Source organism: Bufo bufo, chromosome 3 (assembly GCF_905171765.1).
Source record: "Bufo bufo chromosome 3, aBufBuf1.1, whole genome shotgun sequence".
Classification (NCBI taxonomy): Eukaryota; Metazoa; Chordata; class Amphibia; order Anura; family Bufonidae; genus Bufo; species Bufo bufo.
The window spans coordinates 193,499,624-193,515,444 of record NC_053391.1 but is presented as its reverse complement, the minus strand read 5'-3'; the positions used below and the strand labels follow the sequence as shown (position 1 = coordinate 193,515,444).

The 15,821-nt window shown below is 44.0% G+C and overlaps 1 protein-coding gene across 2 annotated transcripts in view; it reads left to right on the top strand.

Moving 5' to 3' along the window:
• The window catches only part of KCND3 (potassium voltage-gated channel subfamily D member 3), a 421,590-nt gene that overhangs the window by 342,308 nt on the left and 63,461 nt on the right, over window positions 1-15,821 (top strand). For both annotated transcript variants that reach the window (XM_040423873.1, XM_040423874.1), the window contains exon 2: window positions 7,907-8,069. In XM_040423873.1, coding sequence (XP_040279807.1) covers window positions 7,907-8,069 — 163 coding nt within the window. The remainder of the gene's footprint in view (window positions 1-7,906; window positions 8,070-15,821) is intronic.

Sequence of the window (15,821 nt, the reverse complement as noted above, 5' to 3'; positions counted from 1 at the left end):
GGCACGGCGGTGTCACGCTGTTCTGCACCTCGTTTACCTGGGTGAACGGAGTCACACGGGGAGGAACTGCTCTGCATCTTTCATCAAGAAATCGAATCCTGGCTTTCACCTCAACAATTCAAAATCGGAACCATGATGACCGACAACAGGAAGAACATGGTTTCGGCACAGCATCAAGGAGGGCTGAGCCATGCGCACTGCATGGCGCACTTGTTCAATCTGGTTGTAAAGCGGTTCCTGAAGTGTTATCCCCATCTGCAAGACACCCTGAAAATGGCCAGGAAACTTTACATGCACTTCGTACACCGCAAAGCACACCCTACTTGAGCTGCAGCGGCAGAACGGCGTCTCCCAACATAGGCTGATATGCAATGTTTCCACCAATTGGAATTCCACCCTCCATGTGTTGGAGTGATTATAAGAACAGAGAAAGGCCATAAACCATTTGTTGATGATACAGGCGGACAGATGTACCCCCCTGTTTAACTTCTATGCCAGCCAGTGGCAGCTCATGCGTGACACCTGCCGTTGCTCAGGCTCTTTGAGGAGGCCACTTTATTTGTCAGTCGCCAGGACTACGGGATGAACAACATCATTCCACCGATTCATGTCTTGGAACAGATGCTGCTAAATCTGCCTGGCCAGGGGATAGGAGACGTGGAGACTACATCTCATGGCCACATGAGCCGATCATCCATGGTGCCACACCTAAACTTTGTCAAAAGAGACATGTTTCTTCTGGCTACCTGCTTCAGCTACTATTCCGATGCTGCCACCCGCCTGATGCCACACACCTGGTGCCAGGTGCTCCTACTGCCACCCACCATCTTTAGCTGGTACTGGTATTGCTCCCACTATGTTATTGGGACCTTCTGTGGTCTCCTCATGATGCTTATAGCTTACCACTATGTCACTGGGCCATTTTGTGGTCTCCTCATGCTGCTGCCTGCTACCTCAACACTCTGTGGTCTCCTAATGCTGCTGCTACCTTCCCACTCTGTCACTGGGCCACTCTGTGGTCTCCTCATGCTGCTGCCACCTCACCACTCTGTGGTCTCCTTATGCAGCTGCCACCTCAACACTCTGTGGTCTCCTCATGCTGCTGCTATCTCACCACTCCATGACTGGGCCACTATTTTGCCTTTTTGGCCGGTTGACATCATCATTTATTTGACCCTTCTTCTGATCTGTCAGAAGGAAGGAAAAATTAGACACACAACGCATCCTGTCTATGTAGCAGCTGTAAGGCCTGTATGACATGGTCCCTATTTTTCATCAGAATTGTACAAAACATCTCTATTTTGGATCCACTCCTGTTTTTTTTTTTCTTTGTCTTTAGCAATACTGATGGATTACTGACCAAATGCTTATCAAGTGAAGACGGATGCTTAAAGAGGACTTTTCATGGTTTGGTATTAATTGTGATAAATGTCCCCCGCTGATGCTGCCACCCTGCCTGATTTTTTAAAATATCACTCCTGCGCGCCGCCCCCCCCCCCCCCCCCCCCCCAGTAGTTTTCGCGCTCAGTATGCTAATCCTGAGCATTGGTACGGGGAGGAGGAGATGCCAGGGTTTCTCAATCGGCGTCTCCTTCTCCCTGCTGAAAAAATAAAACCTGGAAATGCATTTCCATACACTGACTCCCATATTTTTTTTAATATTTACATCTACGGAGATGTGTTGCAGCTAATTTTTTGCAGAGCGGTTTAAAGTGTACATGTGGAAAATCGCCCATTTTGTGAATTTTTTTCTATTACACTGTTTACCATTCAAGACAAATGCGTTTAGATTTTAATAGTTTGGGCATTTTGGGATGTGGCAGTGCATATTATCTTTATTTTTTATTATTTATTTTTAATACGGAGAAAGGGGGGTGATATGAATTTTGTTATATTTTTAAAAACATATTTTACACATATTTAAGTCAACTTCGGGGACTTTAGCAAGTATTTTGTTAGATTGCTTGTTCCATAGACTGCAATGAATTACCGTTGCAGCCTATAGGAGTTGCACTACGATTCCTCTTCTTCCCCTTCTTTCTACAATTCCTATGGAGCCCTGCCACCTGCTATCACAAGGAACAAAGGGCTTCCCCGAACTCCTCACAGGGAAGCTGTTCAGGACCCAAAAGCATAGCGCTTCAGGAAAGCCATCTCTGATGTTGTGGCCACAATTGACCACAGCATCTGAGAGGTTAAATGTCTGCAATTGGCATTATCGCAGATCGCAGACATTATCCTGGTGTGTCTGCTGTGTGAAACAGGAGAAACCTGGTGGCTATGGAGCACGCCATCTTCAAACACCAGACTTCTGCCATACATGGTGGAAGTTCGAAAGAGGCTTAACAATAGGTCATTTTCTGATGATGCAATCCCTTCAAGTGGGTATTCAGGTGATTAGCTGCTAAAGCGAGCCGTGTTTATTATTGAAACTGGCCAAAGAAATAGTTTCCGGTAATAACAAACAGTCTGTATAAGAGTCACTGTTAATGTACTTGCCTAATATATCCTTTAAAATTGCTTCAGAGGTGGAGCTCCATTTTGAATTCTGGTATAAAGCAAAGCATCAAAGCCTTCATCAACATTATAGCAAATGTGTAGCAGAATGCTGCCAATGCAGCGTGGCATATGTATGAACGCTGGTACACAGGTGCCATAATAATTGCCAGCATTTTGTAAATATACCTCCAAACAGAAAAATAAAGGTATATAGATGTGAATAGGGTGTAATGCACGGTGGCTCAGTGGTTTGCACTATCGCCGTGCAGCACTGGTTCAAATCTGACCAAGGACCACATCTGCATGGAGTGCACGCTCCAAAGGCATACTGTAGGGAATTTAGCGTGTGAGCCCCAAGTGATAACTATGTGCTGTGGAATTTGTCAGCATTATATCAGTCAGGGCCGTTTTTAACGTGGGGCAAAAGGGGCAGCTGGCCCGAGCCCAGTTGCTCCTCGGCTCTCCGCTGTGAAGGCTGCACACATGTGAGGTCGCACTGTGACCTCACACTGTGCGTGCCAGTTCACAGCACAGCAGACTGAAGAGGAGGAAGACCAAGCGCGGGCGGTGAGGAGCGGCGGCGTCCGGAGCAGGAAAGGTAAGTGTTTTTTTTTTTATTTTACTTATGAGGCTGATGGAGGCACTGGGGGCTGAATAGAGGCATATGGGGGCTGAAGAGAGGCATATGGGGGCTGAAGAGAGGCATATGGGGGCTGAAGAGAGGCATATGGAGGCTGATGAGACGCATATGGGGGCTGAAAAGAGGCATATGGGGGCTGATATGAGGCATATGGGGGCTGATATGAGGCATATGAGGGCTGCTATAAGGCATATGGGGGCTGATGAGAGGCATTGGGCTCTTATCTGAGGTCTGATTGGGGGTTATTCACATTGGGGTCTGAGCTGAGGTCTGATGGGGGTCTGATCTGAGGTCTTATTGGGGTCTTATTAACATTGGGGGTCTGATTGGTGGACTGACCTGAGGTGTCATGAAAAATATTTTTTTCTTATTGTCCCCCTCTAAAACCTAGGTGCATCTTATGGGCCGGTGCGTCTTATAGGGTGCAAAATACGGTACTTGCTTGCTTCTTCCGACCTCCTCTGCCTTTTGTGTACGCAGCGCGCCGTGACATCACGCGGAGGCACTGCAACGCTAGGGTGAGCCGAGCCCCGGTCTCCTTCCTGAACTGCAGAGCGGTGCCCACTTCCAGCCCTGAGCCCAGCTACCCAGAGCACTGATCCTTAGCCTGCTGGAGTCTTCAGAAGTATTTACAGTAATTCACGCTATATCATATATATATTACTTGTTTTATGTGAGTAAGGGTGCTGGGTGGTTGGAGAAGGGGGTGGATTGAGAAGGGGGAGGGAGGGGTGGATGGAGGGGTTAGTAGTACAGTACTATCTGCACAGTGTTAAAAAAAAAAGTATTGCAAAATACTATATATTTGTGTCAGAAGTTGTGCTTTTTTAATTTTTAGAATAATGATACAGCCATATTATTTGATACTTTTGTGATGATTCTATTTTTTAGATATATATTAAGGGACACTATAGTCACCAGAACCACAACAGCTAAACGTAGTAGTTCTGGTGGCTATAGCATGTCTCTGCAAGCTTTTTATTGTAAACACTGCCTTTTCAGAAAAAAAGGCAGCATTTACATTACTGCTCTAGTGGCCACTCATCAGACGGACACTAGAGGTGCTTCCTAGCCCAGTGCTGCACAACATGCAACACTGGCATTCACGCTAAACACTCAAAGCATCTCTATGAAGCCACGCATGCGCAATAGCCTCCCAATGCTTCCCTATGGGAAAGCAGTGGGTTGGCTATGATATACTCACACACTGATCTGTAATACACTCACAAACTGCACATTCTTGTGACTTATATTGCTGTAGAGCTTGCGATACTCACACACTGCACTTTTCTATGCATTTTATTGCTGAGGTGATCTGTGATGTACGAAGGCGGGATCCAGGGAGCCCAAGTAAATTCCTGCCCAGGGTCCAATCAATATTAAAGACGGACCTGATATCAGTGAATAAAAGAAATAATAAAATATGCAAGTGATTTGGTCAGAGTATTTTAGGAAACTGCAGACAATGGTGCTCTGCCTAGCTCTAAACATATACTTTAAAGGGGATGTCCAGAGATTAAAAAACATTAAATAAATAGCTTTCTTCCAGAAACAGCACTATAGCTATCCGTGGTTTGTGTCTGGTACTACATCTCAGCCCCACTGAATTGAACTGGGCTGACCTGGAATATAGTATTTAGAAGAAAGCAGCCATGTTTTTCTGATCCTGGTCAACCCCTTACTGTGCTCTAGTTTTCAGAAATCATCATGACTTTTGAGTCTCAAGATTGTATATCATTCAAAATACCAAATGGGATCAGCGATGTTACTTTAAATATACATAACCATCTGATATTTTAAAAGTTAATCACTGTTGGCTCACAGAGTAGAAGGGTTTAACAGTTCATAAATTTCAAACTAAGCCCAATTTAACCTTCTGACATCGATTTTGTCTCCTTCTTAGAAGGATTTCCATGCATAATTTTATTCAGCTAGAGGCATTGTCTTTTTTAATTAAAGCTTATGAACACACAGTAAGGATTGAGAGAGGTTTAAATGTGAGGCATCACAATCCTGTCAAATTTAGGGCACTTTTTAGATTTACAGTTATGTTTTAGTTGTATCGTCTGGTCATTTTATAGACTGTGCCATTGTACTAAGGTAAAAAGAGAGAGAGAAAATGGATGGATAGTGACAGTGGAGCAGGGACGGAGAGAAAAAGAGAGGAAGAAATTAGGAAAGGAAAATGGAAGAACGAGAGGCAAAAAGGGAGAAATTGTTGAAGGGAGGGAATGAGAGAATAAGAAAGTGAAGGATACTGAGAGTGAGGCAGTAAGGAGGAAAGGAAGCAAAGGAAGGATAGAAAAAGAGAGAAAGGGGAAAGGAAGGAAAGAAGGGAATGAGGGTAAAAGGAAGAGAGCGTGTGCGAGGGAATAGGGGAGGAAGAAAAAGGAGAAGGATATTAAGGGTTGGATGGGAAAGAAACAAGGGAAGAAGTGAAAAAGAGAAGGAGACAGGGGAGAATAAGGAAGGTAGGATGAAAGGAGGACAGGGAAAAAGGGAAAGTGAGTAAAAGGGAGAAAGGGAGGAAAAGAAAGAATTAGAAAGAGAGAAATATCAAGAGTGATGCAGGGTGAAGGGAAAGAAGCTAGGCAAGGAGAGAAAAAGGAGAGAGCATGGATGGGAGGAAGGAAGGATGTGATGGACAAAGGAAGAAGTATGAAGAGACAGACAGACATGGAGAATGGGGTGGCGAAGAGTGGAAGGAAGGGTGAGATGGAAGGGGAGATATAGAGATATACAGAGGGGGAGAAGAGATGAGAGAAAGAGGGAGAGAGATCTGAAGAAAGGGGGAAAAGGGGGTGTTTGTGAAACAGGAAGAAAGAACAAGAAGGTGAAAGGTAAAGAGAGAAAGGGGGAGACAGGATGGAAGGGAGAAAAACAGGTGGAGAGAGGGAAAGCAAGAGGTGCAGAAAGGGAGAGAACTAGAAGGGAAAGATGGTTAAACAGAGGGAGGCAGGGAGAATAATAGGACAGAAAAAAGTAAGACAGGAGAGCGAGGAGTGGTAGGGCAGAACCGAAGAAAAGGAGAAAAGGGAATAAGAGAAAGGGGGGACAGGGAGAAAGGAATAATACTGTACTCTACTAAAATGCAGTTCATCATTAATATTTGCACAAAAACAACATTGACTAATCAGTAACCTACACCCCATACTATTCAAAATGGGAACCCTGGAGTGTGCCAGTGTTAGGCTGGCCATAAACATTCTTTTCTTAGCTGAACCCGCGGAGAACGGCAGGTTCAGCTGACACACTAATGTGTGTGGGGAGCTCCCAACTCTCCCCCGACAGATGTCGAGGGAGACAAGGGTCAGCCAAAATGAATATTTTTGCTCGATCCTTTTGTTCTCCCATGGGATAAGCCACCACAAGAAGTGTCTGGCAGCAGCTTTCTCCACTCTCTCTATAGAATTCAAATGCACGTTGTGGGGAGCTGGGAGCAAGTTGTTTGAGATAGCTGTCAGACAAACTATTGTTTTTGAACGCAACTATAGGCAACTATAGGCCAGTAAGCCTGACATCAATAGTGGGGAAATTAATGGAAACTATACTTAAGGATAGGATTGTGGAACATCTAAAATCCCATGGATTGAAAGATCAAAAACAGCATGGGTTTACTTCAGGGAGATCATGTCAAACTAATCTTATAGATTTTTTTGATTGGGTGACTAGAATAATAGATGGCGGAGGTGCAGTAGACATTGCTTATCTAGACTTTAGTAAGGCTTTTGATACTGTCCCACATAGAAGGCTTATCAATAAATTGCAGTCTTTGGGCTTGGACTCCCATATTGTTGAATGGATTAGGCAGTGGCTGAGGGACAGACAACAGAGGGTTGTAGTCAATGGAGTATATTCAGACAATGTTTTTTGTTACCAGTGGGGTACCTCAGGGATCTGTTCTGGGACCCATATTGTTTAATATCTTTATCAGCGAAATTGCAGAAGGCCTCGATGGTAAGGTGTGTCTTTTTGCTGATGACACAAAGATTTGTAACAGGGTTGATGTTCCTGGAAGGATACACCAAATGGAAAAGGATTTAGGAAAACTAGAGGAATGGTCAGAAATCTGGCAACTAAAATTTTATGTTGATAAGTGCAAGATAATGCAACTGGCGTGTAAAAACCCAAGAGCAGAATATAAAATCAGTGATATAGTCCTAACCTCAGTATCTGAGGAAAGGGATTTAGGGGTCATTATTTCAGAAGACTTAAAGGTAGGCAGACATTGTCATAGAGCAGAAGGAAATGCTAGCAGAATGCTTGGGTGTATAGGGAGAGGCATTACCAGTAGAAAGAGGGAGGTGCTCATGCCGCTCTACAGAGCACTAGTAAGACCTCATTTGGAGTATTGTGCTCAGTACTGGAGACCATATCTCCAGAAGGGAATCAACACGGTAAAAGAGGAGAGAATATTTAAAAGAAGAAAAACTGCTACAAGAGGACATAGTTTTAAATTAGAGGGGCAACGGTTTAAAAGTAATATCAGGAAGTATTACTTTACTGAGAGAGTAGTGGATGCATGGAATAGCCTTCCTGCAGAAGTGGTAACTCCAAATACAGTGAAGGAGTTTAAGCATGCATGGGATAGGCTATTCATAGTATTCAGTATATTGGGCAGACTAGATGGGCCAAATGGTTCTTATCTGCCGACACATTCTATGTTTCTATGTGTATGGGCAACTTTAATTCTGAATCTGAAATAAATAACTAAGCAAATGCATCTCAAATATTGGCTTTAACCTGTAATATTTCTCTCTATTTTAGGTATGGTGACATGGTACCCAAGACTATAGCTGGAAAAATCTTTGGATCTATCTGCTCGCTCAGTGGGGTCCTTGTGATTGCACTGCCAGTCCCTGTCATTGTTTCAAATTTCAGCCGGATTTACCACCAGAATCAGCGAGCTGACAAGAGGCGAGCACAAAAGGTTAGTAGGATATAAGTCACTCCATAAACATATCAGAGGAAGTGAAGCTAACTACGAAGATATACTTTATGTATTAGGCACAGCAGTCATGGAAGTCATTAAAGGGAATCTGTCTTGTTGAACATGATGTCTGGTCTGCAGGGAGTATATTGACAGCAGGAGGAGCTGAACAGATTGATATATAGTTTGATGGTAGACTTGTATTTTATGAATTTATATTCCTGCTCTTCATATGCTTAGGTGTCCAGTAGGCGGTTTTATCAGTGATTGACTCATCTCTGTATGTAAACTTATGCAAAGTATGCCACTGATAGGACCAACCACTGACTCCTAAACAGTAGAATACATTGCCAGCTATACAGAATCTTTTCCCACCACACTATATATCAGTCTGCTCAGCCAATTCTACAGTATAATATGCTGTACGTGGATCGGACACCATTTCCAACCTGACAGATTGCCTTTAAGTTATGCATTATTTGCTAAATTATATTTCATGTCATTCGAATGGGACATCTTTACAATTGCAGATTATACTAACCCTTCATGTGACAAATGGTTTATTGCAGGGATGCTCAACCTGCAGTCCTCCAGCTGTTGTAAAACCATGCCCACCATAGGCTGATAGCTGCATGCTGTCCGGGAATGCTGGGAGTTGTAGTTTTGCAACAGCTTGGGGGCTGCAGGTTGAACATGCCAGGTCTATAGGAAACTGAGACCAGTATATTGCAAGCTACTAGTGCTGAGCAAGCATGCTCGGCCGAACACCAGTGTGCTCCACCGCGATGCTCGAGTCAGTGTATTTAAAGGGAGTCTGTCATCAGCATTTCACTTTTTTAACCCTTCCCATAGCTCCCTAGCATGCTTACAGTTAATAAAAACGTTACCTCTGGCATCAATCCTGGATTTATAGAACCATCAAAAACGATCTTTATAACATATGCAAATGAGGGCTCGCAAGTGCCCAGGGGGTGGCGTTACCCTCGTAGGTGCCCTGCTAGCTCAGCCTTTTCATTGCTTTCCCCCGCCCCTTCTTACCCTCCGCCCGCCCATCCTTTCCCTCTGACCGCCTATCTACCAACTTGTTATTCCGCCAAGATCCCGGGCCTGCGCACTCATTCCTTTGGCCGGCGCATGCGCACTGCGATGCCCATTCCTTGTACGGCATCACAGTAATTAATGCGCATGCGCCGATGGACCGCCTCCTTTGTTGTGTTTTCGCGTCGTCAGCGTGCGCATGCGCAATAGTTACTGTGATGCCATACAAGGTATGGGCATCGCAGTGCACATGCGCTGGCCAAAGGAATGAGTGCGCAGACGCGGGATCTCGGCGGAATAACAAGTTGGTAGATAGGCGGTCAGAGGGAAAGGATGGGCGGGCGGAGGGTAAGAAGGGGCGGGGGGAAGCAATGAAAAGGCTGAGCTAGCAGGGCACCTACGAGGGTAACGCCGCCCCTGGGCACTTGCGAGCCCTCATTTGCATATGTTATAAAGAACAATTTTGATGGTTTTATAAGTCCAGGATTGATGTCAGAGGTAACGTTTTTATTAACTGTAAGCATGCTAGGGAGCTATGGGAAGGGTTAAAAAAGTGAAATGCTGATGACAGACTCTCTTTAAATCTAATTTAGCCTTTATTCCTATGCAGAAGATCGCTGTACAGTGAGGGAATCCCTCAGTGTGAGTCCGCTGCTTAGGAGTCCCTACTCTGACTCCATATAGCTATGTCCATATATGGAGTCCGTGCTTGGGGACATCCAGTGTACTTAAATCAAATTTAGCCTATATTTCAGAAAAGTTTCTGCCAGGATTTGAACTCACAACCTTTTACATTAGAGGCAAGGCACTTAACCACTCAGCTACAATAGCTGCATAGCCACTTAGCCAGTTACTTTAAAATAAAAAAAATAAAAAGAGAGACTTCTACTCTACTGTACTTCTACTGAGACCAATACATTTTTTTTAGTGACTGGCAAGTGTAGTGGTTAAAGTTCTGGGCTGTGATGCAGAAGCTGTGAGTTCAAATCCTGTCACAAACATTTTCAGAAATAGAGACTAAACTTGATTTAAATATATATAAGTTTTTAGCCATAATATATTTACACATATTATTATATATTTAGAATATATAATATATTATAATATATGTAAATATATCGCAAAGTGTTCTACTCAAGCACCCGAGCACACAAGTACTTTGGTGCTTGCTCAACACTACAAGCTACCCAATAGATCAAGCACCGGGAAATGCTGGTTAATCATGTGTTAAATACCATCTCTGCTTACATAGTTTATTGGTTCTCAGCACAGATGGCTTAGAAGGGCAGATTACTCTCTTATTCTGGGATTATCAGACAAGAAACCACCAAATAACAAGGGTCATGATAAAAGTCAAAGAACATATCAATCCATTTAGCATCTTTGGGAACTGGATCAAATTTGGTCATATAATCATCTAATTTGTTGTGCAGTGCCATTGGGTCAGCATGTCTGCTGCACATTTCCTAGAGAATGTATGCTTTCTTGCATTGGAATCATTCCCGAATACCAAATGTATGCCGTCTAATGTATTTTTAATATATCTGTATGATATGGTAATATGAGACTGAAAAAAAAAACTTGAATATCTTGCTAAGGCTATTTTCACACTTGCAGTAGGTAGCCTTTTCCGACAGGCTGTTCCAGCAGGGGAACAGCCTGCAGGATCCGTGCTACCGCTAGTCCACTGTGCCGCTGGAAGTCCGCTCTGGCCCCATTCACTATAATAGGGGCGGGCCGGAGGTCCGGCCGCAGCACGGTAAACAAGCCGAGAGGCAGCCGGACAAAACCGCAGCATGTTGTAGTTTTTGTCCGGCCGCCTCTCGGCATGTTTGTCGTGCTGCGGCCAGACCGCCGGACCGCCCCCATTATAGTGAATGGGGCCGGAGCGGACTTGCCCCTGCCGGAAGAGCCTGCTGGAAAAGACTATCGCAAGTGTGAAAGTAGCCTAAGCGCCCTACCCCTTCTTTGCCCTCAGGGCAGTGCCTGTCAGTCTCTGAGACTAGATGGCTGGAGGCAAGGGATAAGGTAGAGACCCTCTTAAAACAAGTTTCTAGTTGGTAAAAATAAAGTGTTTTGCAGTCCGCAAAACACGATGCCATCCATGTGCATTCTGCAATTTGCGGAACGGAGCGGACCACCCATAATAGAAATGCTTATTTTTGTCTACAAAACGGACAAGAATAGGACATGTTCTATTTTTTTGGTGGCCCCAGACCAACGGATGTGGACAGCATGTGGAACCAAACCACGTTTGTGTGCATGAGTCCTAAGGGGGACATTTATCAAATCAGAAGTGTCAGTTTTGTGGTCAAACAAAGTCGCAAGTCATGGCAACTGTGACATTTTCTGCAAAATTTGGTTAATTTTCTATATTTCATGATACTCCCCACTCTTCACAGTAGTCTAGACCTGGATTATGGCTCATTTACTATGTGTGACTTTTCCAAGCGTCGCAAAAAAGTCGCAACCCACGCCAGGCAACCTCCTGGTCTACTTTTACACCTATGGCTACATTCACACGACCGTATGTGTTTTGCATCCGCAAAACACTGATCCACAAAAATTATGGATGACGTCCTTTTGGCATCCATATTGCATCCTTTTTTTTTGAGGATCCATTGTAACAATGCCTATAGGACATTCTCTATATTTTTTTTGTGGGGCTATGGAACGGACATACGGATCCGGACAGCACACGATGTGCTGTCCGCATTTTTTTGCAGACCCATTAAAATGAATGGGTCCTCATCCAATCCGCAAAAAAAACGGAACGGACACGGAAACAAAACGTGTGCATGTAGGCTAGATTCACACGACCGCATGAGTTTAGCATTTCGCAAACTGCGGATCCATTGTAACAATGCCTATCCTTGTCTGCAAAACGGCCAAGAATAGGACATTTTCAATTTTTTTTTGCAGGACTACGGAATGAACATATGGATGAAGATAGCATTTTTTGGCGGACCCATTGAAATGAATGGGTCTGCATCCTATCCACAAAAAAAAACGGAACGGACACGGAAACAAAATACGTTCGTGTGAATGTAGCCTAAGGCTAAATGCACACAATCAGGATTGCGTGCGGAAAATCCGCACCATAGGTCATGTACATTGTATTCTATGAGAATTTGAAGTTCTCAATGCACACGATGCAGATTTTTTCCGCGCAGATTTTCACCTGCGGTGCGGATTTTAAAATCCGCAGCATGTCAATTTATTTTATTTTTCCTGACCGGATTTTCTTCATTAACTTAGTAAAATCCGCACCAATTGATTGACCGCACAAATTTGCCTGCAAACACCTGCGGATTTCAGTGCGGATTCTCCGCACATGAATACTGAACATGTGCATGTACCACGTCCGCAAAATGGGTCCGCATCCGTTCCGCAATTTTACAGAACAGGTGCGGACCCATTCATTTTCAATGGGGTCGGAATGTGCTGTCTGCATCCACATTTGCGTATCCACACTTCCGTATGGCCAAAAAAATAGAACATGTCCTATTCTTGTCCGCAATTGCGGACAAGAATAGGACATGCTCTATTTTCTTGCGGAGCTGCGGACCGGAAGATCGGGGACGCGCTCCAGAAATGCGGATGCGGAGAGCACATAGTGTGCTCTCCGCATCTCTTCCAGCCCCATAGAGAATGAATGGGTCCGCACCCATTCCGCAAAATTGAGGAACAGATGCGGACCCATTTGCAGACGTGTGAATGGAGCCTAAGGCATCTTGCACATGAACGCTTCATTTTTTTCATTTTTTTGCATTTCATTTCAATAAATCCGCAAAAAAAACAGAAGATACTCCATTTGCCTTCCGTTTCCATATTTCCATTCAAAGATAGAACATGTCCTATTATTGTCCGCATAACGGATAAGGATAGTACTGTTATATCAGGGGCCAGCTGTTACGTTCCGCAAAAAACGGAATGTACACGGACGTCATCCGTATTTTTTGCGGACCACAAAATACTGAAAAAAAGCCATACGGTCGTGTGCAATAGGCCTAAAGGTGTAAACCACATTGTACTCACACCACATATACTATTAAGGTGCACCAGTTCATACATTTGGTGCAGGCACACAAAGCAAGGCCAGACTTAAAACTGACACAAAAACTATTCTAAATGATAAATGACCCCCAAAGTGTAAGGGGGTAATTTATCAAACCAAATATGTCAGACCTTTGGTCTAAAAATGTCGCACAACATGGCAATTTTGACTTTTTCGTGACATTTCTGCGACATTTTGGAGACGTCACTTTTCAATGTGGTCTATGTTTAAGGCAGCAAAGTGAGATGAGAGCTGGAATATGGCACATTACACTTGAAATGTCGCAATCCTACGCCAGGCAGCCTCCTGGTGTATTTTCTAGGACTTAGGCCTCTTGCACAAGACCGTATGCCCTCCGAGACCTGGTCCGTGAGCGGGCCATATGTCCCGAAGCGGCATTGATTGTAGATTACAATGATGCTGTGCATGTCGGGCAGCCCGCGGGGCTATCGTCCCGCACTTATACGATCTTATGAGTGCGGGACAATAGTCACAGAGGCGGCCCGACGTGCACAGTATCATTGGTGCTGTACGCTCACGGACCGTATATCTCGGAGGGCATACGGTCGTGTGCAAGAGGCCTAAGGGATACAACAATGCAGTTGGAAACTGCACCAGTTCATAAAACGCAAAACCCAACTTCAAAGTGAATCTCAAATGATAAATGACCCCCTAAATGTATACAGCAATAAACACGCTCGATTTCTTGAGTACTGGTAAGAAATTCTAGAAATATGTGATCGCTCGGAGCCCTGTAGAAGCGAGCAGCTGCCGAATTCCCTTGCGCAGATGGAATAAGCTCCCTGTAACTATATGGAGCACTGGAGATCACAACTGAAGCCCTGGGTGAATAGTTCACTCTGACACTGGCATACCCTTCCTTGTAAAACAGATTCAAGTGGCATTACCAGCCCACTGCTGAAGAAAACTAATCTGCCAGAGCCTAGAGAAATCCTCTTTGCAGTGCAATTGATACATAATTTGACCTTATAGTTTTTCGTTTTTTTGATATGAATAGAGCTGAGCTGCAATGTCAGGCACAACCCCTGGACAGATTTGGGACTGTTTTGCAAAGAAAGGAACCATATTTTCCTAGTCCTGAACAAACCCTACCATTATCACAGAAGTAAAAAAAATCAAGCAGAACATGTTCCTCTAGTCCAGGCATCCTCAAACTGCGGCCCTCCAGCTGTTGCAAAACTACAACTCCCAGCATGCACGAACAGCCTACAGGTATCAGCCTACAGCAGGGCATTGTGGGAGTTGTAGTTCTACAACAGCTGGAGGGCCGCAGTTTGAGGATGCCTGATCTAGTCAGTAATTGTCTCCTACGTCTACACGGATCAACAATGGTCTGGTCTTCCTTAGAGTTTAAATTGATGTAATTAGGTTATTACTAAGGACGGTGTAAGAGCTCATGCACACGACCGTTGGGTGGTATGCGGTCCGCAAATTACTGATCTGCAAAACAAGTATACCGGCCGCGTGCATTCCGCATTTTGCAGAGAGAAAGGACGGCCCCTAATAGAACAGTCCTTTCCTTGTCCATAACGTGGACAATAGCAGGACACGTTCTATTTTTTTTTTGCGGAACGGAGGAGTGGACACGGAATGCGCACTTCAGTGTTTTTGCAGCCCCACAGAAGTGAATAGTTCCGCACACAGGCCAAAAAAAAAAAAAGTTTGTCTGCATGAGCCCTAAGGCTTATTTTCCATTCCAACAAAAAAAGTATATAAACGGATCCTGTGCATCAGTTGTGCATATTTGGCACCCGTTTGCGCCAGTTCCATCTGAAATTAGTTTTTAGATGGGAAAAAAAAGTTCTGCATACAGGATTTTGTTTCTGTCTAAAAAAACTAATCTCAGACGGATGCTAAATGTGCACAACTGATGCACAGGATCATGTTTTTTGCTTTTTTTTCTATTCTTATGATGGATCAGAAGAACGGAAAATGAAATGGTGATGTGAACTCACCCTAATCCATGCTGGTGATGAGCTATGCCTGGTGCACATTTTACAGCCAACCTTTTTGGTCAACCAATGTTCGTTGGATGAACAGAAGAATGTTCCATTCACTGACAGCAAACATACGTGTTGTAAATGAAGAGGAACTGTAACGCAAAGTATAACAGAATGTTGCTGCTGGTTTATACCATGGAAATGACTTGTTAAGAGCAGCTTTTATATGGAGTAATGGACATTAGTTGGCCTATATGTTGTTATCAGTAGAGACTGGTATGTGAATAATGCTGAACAATAATTCTGATTATATCCATTATAGCTTGATATGGAAAAATCAATAATGGCTGACTACTAGAGTTTAGTTTGGTATAATGAATACTGATCACCTGTAGCAGTGATGGTGAACCTTTTAGAGACCGAGTGCCGATCTTCAACCAAAAACCCACGTATTTATCGCAAAGTGCCAACATGGCAATTTACCCTAAATACTACAGTCCAATAGTATATCTTCTATGTACTTTATCATTTGGCTATAATAACCTGCATACATTTAGTGCGCTGCTTGTGCTGTACATAGTGCGCCCTGCGCTGATGAATGGCGGGTAAAGTCTAAGGCATATTGGTACACCATAGACTTTTTCCAGGGTGCGGGTGCTCACAGACAGGGCTCTGAGTGCCGCCTCTGGCACCAGT